A 17,768-nucleotide genomic window follows, 5' to 3' on the forward strand; every position below is an offset into this window, starting at 1 on the left:
TTTGTCAATATAACAAAACGATCATAATCTGTATTTATCAATTGTAATAGTAAATTGTATGGATTTTGGGTTTGAGACAATTTCATGCAAAAAAATCTTCCTCGTCATCTGCGTTCTTTTCCCCCCTCCTGGAGATAAACTACGGTATCAAGGAAATCCATTTTTTAAACATGCAAGTAATCTTGTTAAACTAAATCAACCAATATTTGGCGGTAAGAACTTTTTTATTTTGAATCGGTTAGGTTGTACAGACCGGCTATCACGCCATACATAAGCCTACTGGTCCTTGGTAATGGCAGATGGAGTTTCAGTTTAATTTGAGGTGAAGAATTCGTCACACAGAACGTCAACGCGAACTTTAAGAGCGACTTGATGCCTACTTTGTCCAGCCCTTTGAACTGCGAAGCTCCTAGATGTTTGAGTCGAGTTCTAGGTAGTGCTGGACAAAGGCATAGGTGGTGTTTCAGCGTCTATTTCATGTTCTCTGCCTTTCTGTCTGCATCATGTGTATGAAAAAGAAACAAGCAAGTTTTTCTAAGGGATCTTGGAGATTCTGCATGTACTTAAGGCATTCCACCTCGCGCTATCACCCTGTCAGCCCTTTCGTAAATTTCGTTGTTTATCGTTCTTAGTGACTTTCGTATTTCCTGTACTTGTTCGGTAGCCAGACGGATGACACTGGCAATCTCATCAGCTGCTTCGTCTCTCGGAACTCCTTTGTCGCCTGGAATCCAGTATACTTGTATGTATATGCAGCGGTTACATCGTTAGATGTTAAAAAAATTATAAAAAATACTTTCCTTCAATTATTTTATAAAATAAAGTGATTGTTTTATTTCTATATATTTTTTACATATTCATTATATACCATATACTATATAAATTCAAATATTCCAATGGATATTTTGACTGTTGAAGAACAATATAATACTTGAATGTTAGTGAATCCAAAATTTTTAGAATAATATCGAACATTTTTCGATAAAAAACTACATTCATATTTAATACAACTTCAATTATTATTTTATTATATTAAAAAAAAAGTTAGTTATATATTGTTACAAACACAACTTTTTTAGATCAAGTTAGTAATAAAACTATTTAAATATTTCCATGAATTATGTCACGTTGTGATTTTAAAATATGATATTAGAGGTTTCTGTTATTTACACTGCTTTTCAAAAACAGCGCACCAACAATTGGCTATCTACACTATCATATACATATGTATATAAGCGTATATACAACAGCATGTAGGTATGTAACAAATTGCACAACGCTAGAACGCTAGAACGCCACACCACCCCCTCGTTGTTGTCAGCAGTGTCAGAGGTGTCATCTGTCATATATTATTCGGCTATTTAGCGCTTAGCTCCGATCATAAAACCATAAAAAATTCGCGTTGTATATTTAAACAAGCCGGTGGATGTGTCGCGCATAATACACGCTCGCTCATTCACTTGGAATTTGAGGAGACAACTTGGCTTTATCATTTTTAGCAACAAGTCGCGCGACTTAGCGTTTTACGAGTATTTCCTATGTGGTTATAGTACAGATGGCGCTAACAATATTATTGTTTTGTTGGTATATACGACTCATTCCAGTGCATGCTATACTATATTTCTCATATTACCTATGGCATTTAGGTTAAAATTTACATTTTATGACTCACTCCGGGGGGTTGTGCTGATTTGCGAATGCAAAACAGAAATAGATTGGCACGCGACCGATATTTTTGAATTCACCTCACAGCTACTCTATAGTTTGCAGTGGTGTGCTATAATTGAGATTTCTGCCGCAAATGGTTAGCTGGTAGTGACGAGAGAACTATTAGCACGCTTTTAACAGAAGGATTCGTATTTATTCGGCTTGAAACTGACAATTTAAGTATTTAAAATGGATGCAGCAATAATTATTTTTAACAGTTTCAAATTGTCTAAAACCACCACAGGGTGTACACGCCGTATACGTAACTTTCGAAGATTTTTTTCAGCAAGTAGGAAAATTATGCTTCTTGGCTATGCATTTGGTAATTTTTAAAGGAAAAATTATTTTTTAAAAACTTAAAATTATTTTTTTTAATCTTAAAATTATTTTTTTTTTAACTTAAACCATAAAAAATTCATATAGCCTTGCTTTTATTCAAGTTTTAGACGTGTAGAATCATAAGCATAATCTGGCATTTACATTTCTATAAAGTTTTATTCCTAATTAATGATAATCATTATGTGTAAACCTCTACATTTCAAATTCAGTTTTATTTTTCTATACCCCTTAAAGCATTTTAGGCTTAACATATTATCCACTATACTAATCACCGCGTAATCAACCACGTACGACTTTATGTTTCCTTAAGAGAATTATCAGGTTTAGAACCCAGTTTAATGGAAAATAACGGCAAATAAAGTATTAACATAACATTCCAACAGCGCATTATATATCCATGTGTTTATTTGACATCGTGTCCGTCCAATGGCTGCGTTATTAAACACTTTCTAGAAGTGCGCAATAAAGTTGTCAGGTTCATTTCCATTTGGATTATTGGTTTGTTCGTTGCAAAGGCGTCACACAAGTGTAACATCCAAACGAAACCTTGACTATAGCTCCGGATGCTATATACCATATATTTCAGTTCTTTCTCCCCGTTTTCCCCCTTTAAAGCACTTTATTTCGGGACACATTGTAAAATGATATTGTTTTTCACATTAGATATACTCGCAGCTTCTACTAGCTATCTCTCAGGTACGTTGAGGAGATTATCAACACAAAGACGAGATGCGAAGTATTGCACATTGTAGCCGCGCACCGTTATGTACAACTTGCTACTTATGTATGGGTGCATGTGCTTACGTTGGTGTGTGTGTGTGTATTTACTTGGCGTAATCACTCGAACCTGGAACGTACTGGCTTATGTATGTATGTCTTTCGCTGGCTTATAATCTTTGTTTTTATTATTTATACATGTGTACATACGCGTACTTTAAATTTGAGATTTATTTAGTAATTAAATTTAGCATTTGTTTTGTCATTTAAATACTAGGCGACTGTTACTGCCAACTAGATTTATTTTTATTTATATTTAGTGCGCCAAAAGCGGGTTGAAACTATAAGTTGGTGTGTATTTGGAGTTATAACTGTATTATTGGTCAACAAATACACTCATACATACATGCATTGGTATTTAAATGAAAATATAATATTAAATGTGAAAATTCTATTGAATTTCACGGCTTTCGAAATTTTTAACGGTTTGCCCAGTGTGGAGCTTCGAAAAGAGATTTTTATACATACTATACATATGTACATACATGTATTTTATATATTTTTTCATAATTATTTCGTCCTCTAAATTACATTATTATACAAAAAATTTTAAATCAATATTTTTACGATTTTTAAAGTGACAGCCTTCTAAAGTGTAGCCGTCAGCTCAATCATTTTACCTTTCAAGTTTTTTTTCTGAAAAACTACATTTTTTAAATTGGTTGCAGTTGTAGCTCGAAGAAAAATCATCACTTGGATTTTATTTTTTGCTAATTTTGTATATGTCTTCCTGAACAACGAACTTACAGTTTGTTAAATGTATGAGAAATGACAGGCCAAAAATATTTTTTTTTATTAGATAAAAATAATAACACATAATACGAGTATTTTGAAAGTAGCTGCATTCAGCTTGATGCTTTTTGACCAGAATTTGACATATTTTTTAAAATTTGTCATTTTTTTTATTATAAATTCTTTTAAACAATCCTATGTTTTTGTATATGCACTACCTTAAAGATTAATAATTGTTTATATTTTGTTTTGCCTTTAAGGGGTTATATACAGTTAGAAGGCCGAAAAAAGCGAATTTTCCAAAATTGTTTCTGAGACTACTTTTAAACTATATTTTAAGACTTAGTATTAGTAAAAATATTTATTTGGAAAGGAACAACAGCTGATCTCCAGGAGTTCTTCTCAAAAAAGGCGTTTTGCGGTGACCATTATATCTCTGAACTTCAACCCCTGAAATTAAAGACTTAGTATTAGTAAAAATATTTATTTGGAAAAGAACTACATCTGATCTCCGGGAGCTCCTCTCCAAAAAGACGTTTTGCGTTGATCACTATATCTCTGAACTGAATCCTCTAAAATTAAAAAAGCAAACAGATTTGGTTAAAGTAATGTTAAATCGAGTAATTAATAGGAGAAATACTCAAAATAAATTTGTTTAACAAAATGGCAGTTTCTAAAAACAAGAATCGATTTTTGACAAAATTTTGAACTTAATTTGTTAAAAAAATTGTATTGTTTAAAAAATTTTTTTAATTAATTACTAAAAAATATATTTAAGAAGCTCGTGTTAAAATTTAAAAAATTTTTTTAATTAATTACTAAAAAATATATTTAAGAAGCTCGTGTTAAAATTTGAGACTAATGGGTTTAGCTGTTTTCGAGTAAAGTTTGTCACCAAGTTTGAAAACACCACTTTGAGAAAAACGTGTTTAAAGTTTGAAATGCACTATATAAAGCACTCTGAAGCGCCTTTTCAAATTTGCGTGTAACCTCGAAAATATTCACCGGGACGATATGAAATGTGTGTAATCTTAAAAATATGTAAATTAAGAAAATAAAATTTAAAAAATAGCTTTTTTGAAAATTCTAACTGTATATAATCTCTTAATCACAGTGAAGGTTACAATCAATGCATAGCAGTTCAGAACTTTTTTCAGTCACCTGAGAAATAGTAAATAACTCGCTTAAAATTATTTTTGTTTTGGAATTTTTTTATTTTTTTTCATTAACTATGTATATAATCTCAAAATATTAATACAGACGATTTTTTTTTAAATTCTCAGAAGTGACACCAGGTGTGTTCCTTAACTAACTTTCAACTGATACTTCTCTATGCAACTATTCTGAGAACATTCGGTTTTGTTTACGCACATATTACACTTCACAGAAAACGCAGCTAATGAACTTGGCTTCACACATCTTGCGCTTAGAAACTTGCTTTAAATATTTTTAATTGCTTCATACGAAATTTCGGTGGCGCACAAAATTTACTTAGTGTTAATTCCACGCATATTTACATACATACATAACAACAGTACGTTATGTTCATGTTCATGCATGTGCATGTTGAGCCCAAAGCAGTAAATAACGTTGAATTTTGAACCAGTTCTCTGCAACAAACTTCATTTTTGTTGTTTCAAATTACGGGAAACCCCATAGTCAACGCATTTGGCTGTTCAATAAATAGTTACATATATTTATAACTGTCAGCCGGTTGCGTTCAAAATTATAGTGCATTTCTCAGAATTGATAACAGGAGCAAATGCAAAATGTGATTTAAAATTTAGTCTTTACAGTGTTTGTTGTGGCAGTTACACCAAATAGCGATAAAATATTGTGTTTGAAATTAGTGGTTAATGTCACGCGGAGACTTGTTGATTTATTAGGGTTTAAAGAGTTTTCGTATGCAATGTTTGGGTTTTGACTCCCAGGACATCATTGAAGAGGCAATATTCATTTAAGTTTTTTTTTTCTGCAAACTAAATCGATTGCCTTTTATAGGTAAAACTAAAAAAAGTATTTTCAAAAATTCACACTGGCTTTGAATATTATTAACAAAAAGCTTTAAAAACTTATAAAACAAAATTTTTAAACTTTTTTTACTCTTTCTACAATTCCCGTTTTTCGTAATTATTTCCTATTTTCTTTAATAATTAGCTTTCAAATACTACACTGATCGACAAACTGTCGATATTTGATTCGATAAGTATAATAATCGTGATCAGACCCCAGAGCTGCAATTTAAAGCCGTAAAGCATGCATTTAAAATGTTTTGAAGCATTACAATTTTGTTTTTAATGTTTACAATTCTTTACTAAAAATTAACTGTACTACATATTTCATCTCAAATAGTAAAAAGCATAATATGAAAAAACGTATGATTAAATTTGACACGGATTATCAGTGATGACATTGCAAAATTTATATGTTTTGCAAATTTCGCCAGACATTAAATCCTTGATTCCTTGTATAAGCGAATGTTTTTTTTTTAAATTTAATTATGAGTAAAAACACAAATAAATTTAAAAACTTGTATTTCATTCTATCATTGAAACTTACGTTTTTTCACTATGGTACACCTTTACGATGCTCATCACATTAGACCTGTCTCTAATTATTTTCCGGTCACCTCGTTCATTTTTCGTATTTTCCTCCCACAATGCAACATAATATTTACACTTTTTATATTTAAAATTTTTAAAACTAATTTAAAACACTACCAAATTTGAATAATCTTCGCCCGCATTCAGCATTGCTGATTTCGTTTTATTGGAAATGTTTACATTGCGAATGTGTTGTGGCCAATTCAACGCGCGTTTATTTGAATACATTCAATTACTTAAGCGCTATACGTATGTTTTATAGTCAAATATTGTACACATTATTGTTATCTAAGAATGACCATTAAAAATCAAATTTATTGAAATTTCCTATTACGCCGATTTGCAGACACTTCAAATCATATGACATTCATTAATAACAAAGACCATTTAATTCTGTGATTATTAAATTAAGTATAAGTATACATGGATATGTGTACATTAGTTGAATTGCAGTTCATATTTGCTTATGTAACACAAAATCGTTCTTATTTGTTGTTTTCATCCTTCTGCCATTAAGTTTTCCAATATTTAAAGCAATAACGTCAGCCAGCCGACAATTAAGCAAAATCCGCCATATGGCGCAAAACGGGCATACTGTTTATCACCAGTAAATGCACGATAATAAAGAGTACCGCTAAATAATATAGTTCCGACCAAAAATAGACCACCAGTCTTTAATTGAAATAATTCAGTATTAGTTTATAAATATATATAACTACAATAACTTTGATTTCTTACCACAGCTGGATATTTAGCCAACGGTACGCTAAGGAGAGCCAATGAGTGGAAGAAATGGAAACGGTTGGCTGTATCAAAGATTGTTTTCATCTCATCCTTCTCGTGTGTCGGGTGCAATTTGTGACTTCCAACTGCACCGAGAATTACGGCTGAAGCCCCGCTTAAGCCTGCTAAACGCACGAAAAGGTGGTTGCGTCCTGCCAATTTCCATAGTGGAGGAATTACGCTCCCCATAACTTTAGCGGTGACTACTTCAGTTGAAGCTTTCACGGAAGGCGCACTAGTGCTTGAAGTCTAAATTAAAATGAAAGATATGGGAAGTTTTATACAATTTAAACAAAATAAAGAACGATCCACATACCGTTCCGCGGGAAAATAATGATGTGGTGCTGGAAATCACAGCCTTGCTCACGGGATTACCAATGGTAATGTAATGCAAAGTGTCAGTGATTGCCATTTTTGTTAATTCGATATTTTTGCGAACTTATTATTTTCTCTTTTATAGTTTATTATCTGTATAATATCTTCAGTTGCATTCGTACAATAGCGATTTTTTTGTATATAATGATATTATGAGGATGAAATGAATATTATTTAGCAATTTACACAAAATTTTTTATTAATACAACACAAAATAAAGATACCGGTTTTCGATTATTTTCTTTTCATTTGTGTGATAGGTTATCACAGGGATGCCGATATAAAAATAAATACCTTATTTTGTTTTAGGGTGATAAAACTATTTTTACTTTCAAATTAATTTCTTTATAATTTTTCAGTGCAGAAATTTTAGGTACCTTCACAAACAAACAAACTAATTCGGATACAGGGCATGACATAATGGCAAATAAAAATTTAATAATATATAGATTGTATATAGTACCTAAAAAACAAGATTTTGAAAACATTGCAGAGATAAAATTGTGTAGCGAAAATGAAATTGTTAATTGACAATTACGAATTTAGCTATAAGAAATTGTTTTGATTTTGTAATTTTCACAATTTATAAATTATAATTATTAAAATGACTTTCGGAACAAACCCTATAAGAGCTCGGTATAAAACGAGCGATTAATTTCAATTCGCCGTTTTTATCAAAATGGTTCCTGAAAAAGCGAAATCCGTTGACTCGTTCATTCGGTTTTTTCCCTTCACCGATATTACTTGATTTAACTACAGGTAAGTCAAGATTTTTTGTTTCGGATTTAATTTTAGTTTTCATTAAAACATAAAATCTTTTGAAAAATTACTCAATTAATTAATTGAATCCTAAATAAAACCCATAGTTGTTTATTATATGTGTAAAGTGAAAATAAAAGTTTGTTATTTGGAAGACCACGTGGCTTCATCAAATATTGTTACTAGAATATGTTTATAAAATATTAGTAATCTGTGATGATACAATTTATCTTCCTTTTGCGGTTTCCTCCAGAAAGTTATTTAGCATCTGCTTAGTAACTTAAAGATGGCTTAAAGGTGTCTGATTTCATTTATAGTAGCTTCACTCGCAGAACATAACCTCAAATGTGTGACTAATAAAAATATGTATATTTGTTTTGCAGAATGGCGGACGCAGCTCCAGCCCGTGGTGGTTTCCGTGGAGGATTTGGTTCTCGTGGTGGCCGTGGAGGTCGTGGACGTGGTCGCGGTCGTGGCCGTGGACGTGGTCGTGGAGGCAAGGAGGACTCTAAGGAATGGGTTCCAGTTACCAAATTGGGTCGCTTAGTGCGTGATGGAAAAATCCATTCATTGGAGGAAATCTATCTTTACTCTTTGCCAATTAAAGAGTTCGAAATCATCGATTTCTTTGTCGGCACAGCTCTTCGTGATGAGGTATTGAAAATCATGCCTGTCCAGAAACAAACCCGTGCCGGTCAACGTACACGTTTCAAGGCTTTTGTTGCTATCGGTGACAACAATGGACACATTGGTCTTGGTGTTAAGTGCAGCAAGGAAGTAGCTACCGCTATTCGTGGTGCTATCATCTTGGCTAAATTATCGGTTGTACCCGTCCGTCGTGGTTATTGGGGTAACAAGATCGGTAAGCCCCACACCGTGCCATGCAAGGTTACTGGCAAGTGTGGTTCCGTATCAGTACGTTTGATCCCAGCTCCTCGTGGTACTGGTATTGTCTCGGCTCCAGTCCCTAAGAAACTTTTGACTATGGCTGGTATTGAGGATTGTTATACCTCGGCTCGTGGTTCAACTGGTACCTTGGGTAACTTTGCCAAGGCCACCTACGCTGCCATCGCCAAGACTTACGCATACTTGACTCCCGATTTGTGGAAGGAAATGCCTTTGGGTGCTACTCCATACCAGGAATTCGCTGACTTCTTGGCTGAGAAGCCTGGAAGTGCTCCTCGCCACCAAGTCGAAGCTTAATTAAATGCTAATGAAGTTCTAACTAAGAACCAATAAATAAATACAAAAAATCAAAATATCTTGTTATTTTATTAGTTTAAGGGCAAATATTTACCCAAAATTTTTTTGGTAAATATAGAAATTTTAATGGATGTAGAATGTTGCTGGGGTAAAAATCATTGTTTTAATGCAGAATAAGCAAATAATTGTACCAATATTGCGATACTTGTTTTTCTGCCTTGCTATATTGCGGTAATGATTGAAATTTGATATCCCCATTGTGATTTTCAGTCGCATAAATTTGAAAAATTGTATAATTAAGTTATGCTTTCGCTTGGGCAACCAGGCAATTAACAGGAACTAGGTTGTTATAGCGATAATATGAGAAATGTAATTAATGACCGTTTGTATAATGCAAACGCATGTGGGAACAGGTCAAGCATTTTCTGGAAAGTCATCCGACAATAAATATCCGACAATGCGTGAACTACGATTTCCCCACCGAAGCTTGTTGTAGCACCTGAAAATACCTTTGGAGTAATTTTAAGGAATGCTGTCGAATTGACAGTCTTTGGATGGATAATTCGTACCCACACCATTTATATGGTCAAGTCCACTGGTCGGCAACTCTCAGTCAATCAGTGAATTCTTTCTGTCGCTGGTACAATACATCTGCCCTCTCACACTTTTTCCAGAACTTTTTAATGACACCTTTATATTGCATAAGCTATACTTTCTATATATTTTCCTATCTCATCCTTAATATTGAAAAGACAAACAAAATTTGTATGTTTTTTAATTTATTTTATTTAACTTTAACTTTTGAAATCCAAAACCTGAAATTGAAGGAAAACAATTTATTAGCCTTTAATATATAAATGTTTAAAAAATGTGTTAATAAGTTTTTGTTTAATCAGACAATCCTAGCCATCATAAGCGAACTTCTGGTGGAAACCGCAAAAGGAAAAGCCATGTGGTTTCATCATATAAAATCTAAAACAATAATTTCATGGTACAACACACACCTTTAATTCATCATTGCTATCATAGTAAAGGGCATACCAAATATGAAGACACCTGAAAAAGGAAAAACATGGATTAAGTTTTTGTCGAACATCAAATAAAAAGGAATTATGGAATACTAAGTATCAGACGTCCTAACCGTCATTAGTAAACTTCCGGTGGAAACCGCAAAAGGAAATGCCATGTTTTATCATCATTTACTTTTACAATTACTTCAATTGATTTCAATAATTACCTTTCCCAAAATCAAGAATACGCCTTTTTAAGTTCTCGATGATCACATGTGAATGACCTGAAAATATAAAAAAATCTTTTATAAGGATTTCCCAGTTGATAGAGAAAAATAATAGTGTTATAGCAAATCAGTCCTGTTGAGCTTGAGTTGTTATAATCCACAAAAGTTATTCGGAAATAGAGTTTCATCATAAAAGAACTATATAGAAAACTTAAATACAAAAGTACAAACCGTTTTCGACTGGTTGTCCTTCCCAGTGTTGCGATACTATGTCAATCCATTACATCCATTACCGTTTACATGAGTATCTAAAAATATAAAACATATATTTGAAATATCTGCTTTTATGCAACTGGACATAATTTTATTTTATTTTTAAGTCAGTAATTAAATAAGCATGTCTATCATAAAATATATCAGAACAGGTCTGTGCAATTTTCATCAGATAATGAGATCTTTTAAGCAAGTGTAATTTGCGTACCATTTTATGCGAGCATTGCATCAAGAGGGATTTATCGAAATCCATAACACGTTGTTAGGTAACTGTGTTGATACATTTTTATTCATTCCAATTTTTTTAAACAAAAATATGTCAGGAAACTTTCATAATGCGTCCTTCAATTCTCGATTTTATCTTTTCCTATAAGAGAAAAAATATACATATATAATTAATATTATACGTAACTAAGTTTAAGTGAATATAAGACTTGAACAGTTTTTCAGCGTTGCCGATTAATCATTTGTCTTGTATTTTGTGTTGCAAATTTCAATGAAAAATACATAGAAGAATGCGATAAAATACAAAACTCAGTCTCGTCATCTGGTATCATCAACAAAAATTAAACACTAATTTAAATACATAATAGTAACAGTAAAGAAATAATTACCATTGTCAATTCAGTCTCCGAGGGCCACCAATCTTCAAGAAGAATTAACACATGTGCACGCGATGAAATTCAAGAGGAAAGAGAACTTTGCTAATATCCAGTTCGTAGATCATGCCTCGGTCGAAAAGAGCGAGTGAAAAACAGCGAGTAAGAAAAGCAGCTAACTTACTTTCCTATTTATCTCAACGAGTTTTGGCCTTGCCGTTTTAGGAGAAAAATATAAACAAAGTATTTTTTTAAGTATACCATATTTGTTTTAAAATTTTAAAAATCCATATCTAATCAGAGTAATTGTTCAGCAAAACTGCTTTTCTGAAAACTTGGTCCAATTATGATTTAATTTGTTTATACTATCTGTTTTTATTTAAACAAAAATTTAACAACACTATAAAATTGATGTAACACATCTGTGTTTTCACTCGGGCATCAGCTGATTAAATAAACAAATACAAATTTTTGCCGCATTCCAATTATTTTTTTTCGCTAAATTGTTTTAGCACGGCATTGTAATATATTATATTTATTTTTCGAACAAATATCATTCAATATATGGACGGTGCAGTATTAAATAAAATGTTGTTGCTTTAGTATTGCTAGAATAATATAAAATTTTGCTGGTTGAACGTTACCGTTTGTACTCTGATGAGATGCATCAATCATCAAGTAAACCTGAGTCTCGTTTGGCTGCAATCACTTTCTTTGCGAAAACACATCCTGGTGATGTATGTGGTAGCAATGGTTTACCTCTGACGCCAAACTCGATTGCAATATTGGGTCGTGCGCAAAAGCTCAAAGATTTGAAACATCCGCATTTGTGTCAATATTTAGATTTTGTGCGTGGGAAACATGGTACGTATGCAGATTACGCCCCCTTCACAGACATATCAAAAAATACAAGTTTTTTTCTTTAACATGCAGAACGTACAATCGTTGTATCTGAATACTTTGGCACCACTTTGCAGGACAAATCACGGGTTGCTTTACTTGAAACTTTGATTACTCGGATATTTTACCAAATTGTCTGCGCACTTAAAGAGTTAGCAGAGCAAAATTTGGTTGTACATAATTTGGAACCAAAACATATACTCTTGGACGACTGTAATAATGTAAAAATTTTCAACTACGGATTATATCATATGACGAAGTGTGGAGACTATGTGCCCTTTCCCATCGGGTAAGCTATGAGAAAATAAATGCATGTCGATAAATGTTTTTTTTTTTAATTTAATAAATCGACAGAAATGTTCGTTACATGCCACCGGAACGATTTCTTGGTGCGAAAAATAACATAAAAAGCGACATTTGGTCACTGGGCATGATTGTGGCTGAACTGCTACTTCAGACAACCTTTTGGTCTGGCATGAAAATCTCGAATATAACGCGTAAAATACTTTCATTTCTACAAGTAGAAAATGTATTCGAAAAAATCGCACGGGAACACAACTGTCTGGAACGATATGCGCAAATTAATGGAGAATTACGTGCTTTGGTTGGAATCTGCTTAAATGTTGCACCATCAAAACGCCCACTGCCAACGGAACTTTTGTCACATCCATATTTTTCAAAAGATGTCACTACATACGCATATACTGAACCACCCAAATCCAACGTTTTACTATTGCGTTGCCCACTTGAACAGATTTACTACTGGTGGCAATTAGCTGGCGGCGATGTCCAGAGTGAATTGAAAAAAGAAGGCCTTATTCGCAGCGAAGCACCAATATTAGCCATACCGCAAATAGTTTGCCTCAATGGCGCAATTGTCGGACCAAAACGCAGTCAGAGCTATCTCATGGATGATCGTGTGGTGCCACTAAAATTGAATAATCTCTTTGAAAAGCTATGCAATCTACCGGCCATGGCATATTTCCCCCTAATACATTCACCGAAGTTTCCACACAATTTCGGCGCGAGTATGGCGCAATTGCCGCTGGTTATACGTGAAAAAGATATCGAATATCAATTTTATCGCGTGCGACTTTTCTCGAGATTACTTAAGGTAATCGGTGAAAATATGTGTAGGTTGTGATTGTGGCTACAATTTCAATATTTCCATTTTATAGGGTTATCCTTATACGAGTGACATGATACGCAAGGAGGCTGCCAAGGATATACCACCATATTTGCGTGGTCCCATTTGGGCTTGCTTGCTCGATGTAATACCGATTGGTAGTTATGAGAAGATTGACAAGTTTACGCCGACCTCCACCGATCGTCAGGTGAGTGCCTCAAAATGTTCCATATTATATGTTTTTTTTTTCTAATTGAATTAGTACTTATAAACAGATCGAAGTAGACATACCTCGCTGTCATCAATATGATGAGTTACTATCGTCGCCGGTGGGTCACTGCAAACTGAAACGGCTTTTAAAAGCCTGGGTGACTGCTCATCCCCAATATGTGTATTGGCAGGGTTTAGATTCACTGACGGCGCCATTTTTATATCTCAACTTTAATAATGAAGGTGACTTCTAGCGCATAATTTATGTAATTCATTAATCAAAAATTTATTTTGCTAATCCTCTCTAGAGTTGGCGTTCCTCAGTCTATACAAATTTATACCGAAATATCTTCAGTGGTTTTTCCTTAAAGACAATTCGGCGATTATTAAAGAATATTTGTGCAAATTTTCACAACTCACAGCATTCCATGAACCAATTTTGGCTAAGCATTTATCAAGCATCAATTTTATACCGGAGCTATTCGCTATACCTTGGTTTCTCACTATGTTTTCACGTAAGTTTGTTTTGTTGTGGTTTGTTTTTTTCCTACTATTTTGATGCTTTTTTTTTTAATATTTCTTATCGTTGCAGATGTTTTCCCGCTCCACAAGATTATGCACCTCTGGGACAAGCTCATGCTGGGCGATAGCTCATATCCGCTATTCATCGGCATATCTATACTAAAACAGCTAAAGAGCACGCTGCTCAGCTCTGGCTTTAACGAATGCATTTTACTCTTTTCCGATTTACCGGATATCGTAATGGAGAATTGTGTCTTAGAATCACAAAAGATGTACGAATGCACACCAAAGAGTGTTTCACATCGTCTGCATGTGCTACGCGAGGAACCTCTAACTGAATTTGTAAGACGAACACAAAAAAGAAAACAAAAATTTATACTTACTTATTTTTTTTTGTATTTTTATTTTTAAAATTTTTTTATATAACTGTTTTTTATTCTTATAATTACTCGTTTTTTTTTAATTCTTATTTAATTTTTTTTTGTTACATTTAATTATTTATTTTATTTTATTGATTTTTTATTTTTTTTTTATTTTATATTTTTTTTATTTTATATTTTTTTCGCACTTGCAAGCCGAGATGTGTCCGCGTATTAGCGCCAAAGACTTCACGAATCTCCTGCATCACGCGCCAACCGACATGTGTGCGCTGGATTTGCGCAGTGCTGTAGAATATTCACATGTGCGCGTGCCACATAGCCTTAATGTGCCATTTGTCGCTGCACAATTGTCCGAACCGCGTCTGGATGCACTAGGTGTGCCGCAATTGGAGGAACTTATGCATGGTCGGATTGTCATATGCATTAGCAATACACACGAACACGCTGTGCAGGTAAGCTCTTTTAAACTTTTCCCTCTAATGTACGGTACTATAGTACGGTTTCCTTTCAGTTCTCAAAATTTTTAGTGGAGTGCGGTGTGATGCGTGTCTGCATCCTGCATAAAGGCTTCAATATTTTGCACACCATCGAACCGAACATACTAATTTCCAATTAACCAACGTGGCGCTTCGTGAGCCGAGGTGTGCGTTCTGCTCATGGCAGTAACCGTTACATCAATACTTGCATAGAAAGCGTTTATTGTACCCTGAACAGGGTATATTAAGTTTGTCACGAAGTTTGTAGCACCCACCGACCGTTGAAAGCTCTATAAAATGTATATAAAACTGATCAGCGGGAGGAGCCGAGTCGATTTAACTTTTTTCATCGATCCGTCCGTCCTTCTGTTTGTCTATATATACGCAAAGTAGTGCCTCAGGTCTTGAGATATCGATTTGAAATTTTGCACACGTCCCTTTCTCCCCAAGAAATCTTTCATATGTAGCTTTCATATAAACTCAATGATCAAAATCAAGTTCTTGTATGGACAACTTTATTGTTTGAAGCGATATCTTTACGAAATTTGGCATAAATTATTTTCAAAGTCAAGGGTACAATTTTCGAACAAGTTGCTCAGATCGGATAACTATAGCATATAGCCGTCATACGAACTGAACGATCAAAATCAAGTTCTTGTAAGGAAACTTTTCTAATAGTGCACGGTGTTATTGCTTCGCTGCAATCAAAGTTTAAGTTTTTTATGTATTTTGTGAAATCGGTTAAAGTACGTGTCTCAGACTCTCCCAAAGGCTTGGTATATATTGAAATTGGTTATAGCTTACTGTCTCCTCGTAACAGTATATACTCGGTGGCGGCATGGCAAGCGTGGCGTCGGTTTCAACTGATTTGTTGTTCAATAATTTTTATATCTCCATTGACAATTATGCCTAAATGTCAACACGTTCTGGCTCTCGCCAAGCAATTTATATCTAAGCTTAGTTAACAAGAAAAAAAGTTCGCTTTTACTGTGGTTATTACTTTTTATTCCTTTATAATATTGTTTAAATATCTTTTGCTAAACGTATACTAAATATATATAAATAATTACATTTATATTAACTAAATAAAAAAATAAAAAAGTTCATTACATCTTACACCTTATATAATATGCGATTACATATCTGCTTTAAACATATAATTATCAAAAATGAAATACTCACTTTTTATACTCTATATGTATATAATATATAATAGCTAAAAGGACATATAAATTTGTATTTACAATTTTTTTTTGGTTTTTGTTTAGTGGAAAAAAGCATTTTCTAACGTTCAGTACTTTTGCTTAAGACATAGTGAGCATTTACTATAAAATAGTAACTACTATTCCACAATAAACCAACGAATTATACACACACACATCTATACATAATCGCTGGCAGTTGGTCTATAAAATGCATTTTCCTCCAGGACTTCTTCGCTATTCTACATTTGTTGTAAACAAGAGATATGCTACATTCAAGCACAGCTGAGCAGTTGCAGTCTAATGGTGCCTACAAGCTGGTGCTCAGCTTCTTCAGGCTGTGGTTAGTATAAGTTTAGGGATGCTTCAGTCGTTTTGGCATTTATGTTCGCTGAGTTGATTTTGTGGGCCGAGTCGAGCATTAATTTTTGAGTTTTTGGTCTAAAGTTTTTGCATATGTTTGCAGTCGGGAAGTGTTTTCAAATATGTGTATGTATGTTTGTGGCAGGCTCTTCTCGAATACATATTTTGATTTAATTTGCAACAATAAAACTATTTGCAAAGAGCTTAACCGCTAAAGAGGTTAGATCCACTTACGAATTTGAAAAAATAATTTTTTGTTTAAATATAGAATGTATTTATATGTAATGTACATACATACATACATACATATGTATGTAATATATTTGAAAATATTCTTCGAAATTTTTAAGCTGATCCGACGAATAGTTTCGGAGATGTAAGTAAATTTTTTCACAAAAACGGACTTTTTTGCGGAAGTTTTCAATTTGTCGGAAATAAAAATAATATTCGACCGAACAGATAATGTCCAAAATTTAACAGCCGTAGCTAAGAGTGTACACGATTACCGCGGAGAGTCGATTCGGTGCCGTTCGCAGCAACTTGGACTGACGTATGGAACCACTTGACGCATTTTACGTCGAGATCATAAATTGAAAGCGTACATCTTTTCGCTTTATGGGCACTTGAAAAGTTCCAAGAAGATCCGACGTTTTCGATCCTAATTTTGTTCAGCGATGAGGACCATTTTTGGCTCAATCGATATGTATACAAGCAAAATTGCCGCATTTGGGACGAAGAGCAACCTAAAGAGATTCAAGAGCTACCCTTTCATCCAAAAAACAACGGTTTGGTGTGATTTGTGGGCCGGTGGAGTCATCGGTCCATATTTCTTCAAAAATGGTGCCGCTGAGGACATAACCGTCAATGGCAACCACTATCACGCCATGATAACCGACTATTTGTGCCTGAAATTGAAGCTCGTTATCTCGGCGACTTTTGGTTTCAACAAGACCGCGCCACTTCTTAAATATCGTATTTATTAATCGATGAATTTATTGAGAGAATACTTCGGTGAGCAGATAATTTCACGTTTTCGGCCGGTCGATTGGCCACCAAGATGGGTGATATCACACTGTTAGACTCCTGTGGGGCTATGTAAAATCTAAAGTCTATGCGGAATCTCACGCTTCGATTTAGACATTTGAGCAAAACATCACGCGTTTCATTTGCCAGTCATTCGCAACTAAACTTCGAAATGAATT

General features: G+C 33.8%; 3 protein-coding genes and 1 long non-coding RNA gene across 7 annotated transcripts; 2 read left to right on the plus strand and 2 right to left on the minus strand.

Annotated features, from left to right (window-relative positions):
- Positions 1–6,524: 6,524 nt before the first annotated feature.
- On the minus strand, positions 6,525–7,723 carry LOC126760425 (transmembrane protein 256 homolog). Of its 2 annotated transcripts, XM_050476045.1 has the most exons (4): positions 7,611–7,723; positions 7,258–7,420; positions 6,897–7,190; positions 6,525–6,830 (listed from the first exon to the last, which is right to left on the minus strand). In XM_050476045.1, exons 2-4 carry the CDS (start codon positions 7,351–7,353, stop codon positions 6,687–6,689), a joined length of 534 nt encoding a protein of 177 aa, XP_050332002.1. In that variant the 5' UTR covers positions 7,354–7,420; positions 7,611–7,723; the 3' UTR covers positions 6,525–6,686. The 2 variants fall into 2 exon arrangements, with proteins under 2 accessions (XP_050332002.1, XP_050332001.1); XM_050476044.1 differs by having other exon boundaries at positions 7,258–7,722.
- Positions 7,724–7,993: 270 nt separating this feature from the next.
- On the plus strand, positions 7,994–9,334 carry LOC126760424 (40S ribosomal protein S2). Its single transcript, XM_050476043.1, has 2 exons — positions 7,994–8,075; positions 8,459–9,334. Exon 2 carries the CDS (start codon positions 8,460–8,462, stop codon positions 9,276–9,278), a length of 819 nt encoding a protein of 272 aa, XP_050332000.1. The 5' UTR covers positions 7,994–8,075; position 8,459; the 3' UTR covers positions 9,279–9,334.
- Positions 9,335–10,040: 706 nt separating this feature from the next.
- Positions 10,041–11,511, minus strand: LOC126760427 (uncharacterized). Of its 2 annotated transcripts, XR_007667200.1 has the most exons (6): positions 11,403–11,511; positions 10,997–11,155; positions 10,747–10,823; positions 10,516–10,572; positions 10,283–10,334; positions 10,041–10,093 (listed from the first exon to the last, which is right to left on the minus strand). It is a non-coding gene; the product is annotated as an uncharacterized LOC126760427 (long non-coding RNA). The 2 variants fall into 2 exon arrangements; XR_007667199.1 differs by having other exon boundaries at positions 10,041–10,334.
- A 333-nt stretch (positions 11,512–11,844) lies between these two features.
- On the plus strand, positions 11,845–16,392 carry LOC126760426 (TBC domain-containing protein kinase-like protein). Of its 2 annotated transcripts, none has more exons than XM_050476047.1 (9): positions 11,845–12,251; positions 12,321–12,576; positions 12,642–13,401; positions 13,466–13,621; positions 13,689–13,866; positions 13,932–14,138; positions 14,216–14,520; positions 14,714–14,977; positions 15,037–16,392. In XM_050476047.1, exons 1-9 carry the CDS (start codon positions 12,050–12,052, stop codon positions 15,139–15,141), a joined length of 2,433 nt encoding a protein of 810 aa, XP_050332004.1. In that variant the 5' UTR covers positions 11,845–12,049; the 3' UTR covers positions 15,142–16,392. The 2 variants fall into 2 exon arrangements, with proteins under 2 accessions (XP_050332004.1, XP_050332003.1); XM_050476046.1 differs by having other exon boundaries at positions 14,216–14,488; positions 14,685–14,977.
- Positions 16,393–17,768: the final 1,376 nt, after the last annotated feature.

This window comes from Bactrocera neohumeralis, chromosome 5 (genome assembly GCF_024586455.1).
Source record: "Bactrocera neohumeralis isolate Rockhampton chromosome 5, APGP_CSIRO_Bneo_wtdbg2-racon-allhic-juicebox.fasta_v2, whole genome shotgun sequence".
NCBI classification, from domain to species: Eukaryota; Metazoa; Arthropoda; class Insecta; order Diptera; family Tephritidae; genus Bactrocera; species Bactrocera neohumeralis.

What these genes read in the sequence shown, in the direction of transcription:
- LOC126760425 (XM_050476045.1), bottom strand. Translation starts at nt 7,353, where the DNA reads ATGGCAATCACTGACACTTTGCATTACATTACCATTGGTAATCCCGTG. An exon ending in CATTATTTTCCCGCGGAACG is followed by an intron (nt 7,191 to 7,257) that starts GTATGTGGATCG and finishes ATTTTAATTTAG; the next exon opens with ACTTCAAGCACTAGTGCGCC. An exon ending in TGGCTAAATATCCAGCTGTG is followed by an intron (nt 6,831 to 6,896) that starts GTAAGAAATCAA and finishes TTTCAATTAAAG; the next exon opens with ACTGGTGGTCTATTTTTGGT.
- LOC126760424 (XM_050476043.1), top strand. Translation starts at nt 8,460, where the DNA reads ATGGCGGACGCAGCTCCAGCCCGTGGTGGTTTCCGTGGAGGATTTGGT.
- LOC126760426 (XM_050476047.1), top strand. Translation starts at nt 12,050, where the DNA reads ATGCATCAATCATCAAGTAAACCTGAGTCTCGTTTGGCTGCAATCACT. An exon ending in TATGTGCCCTTTCCCATCGG is followed by an intron (nt 12,577 to 12,641) that starts GTAAGCTATGAG and finishes ATAAATCGACAG; the next exon opens with AAATGTTCGTTACATGCCAC. An exon ending in AAAAAAGAAAACAAAAATTT is followed by an intron (nt 14,521 to 14,713) that starts ATACTTACTTAT and finishes TTTTTTTCGCAC; the next exon opens with TTGCAAGCCGAGATGTGTCC.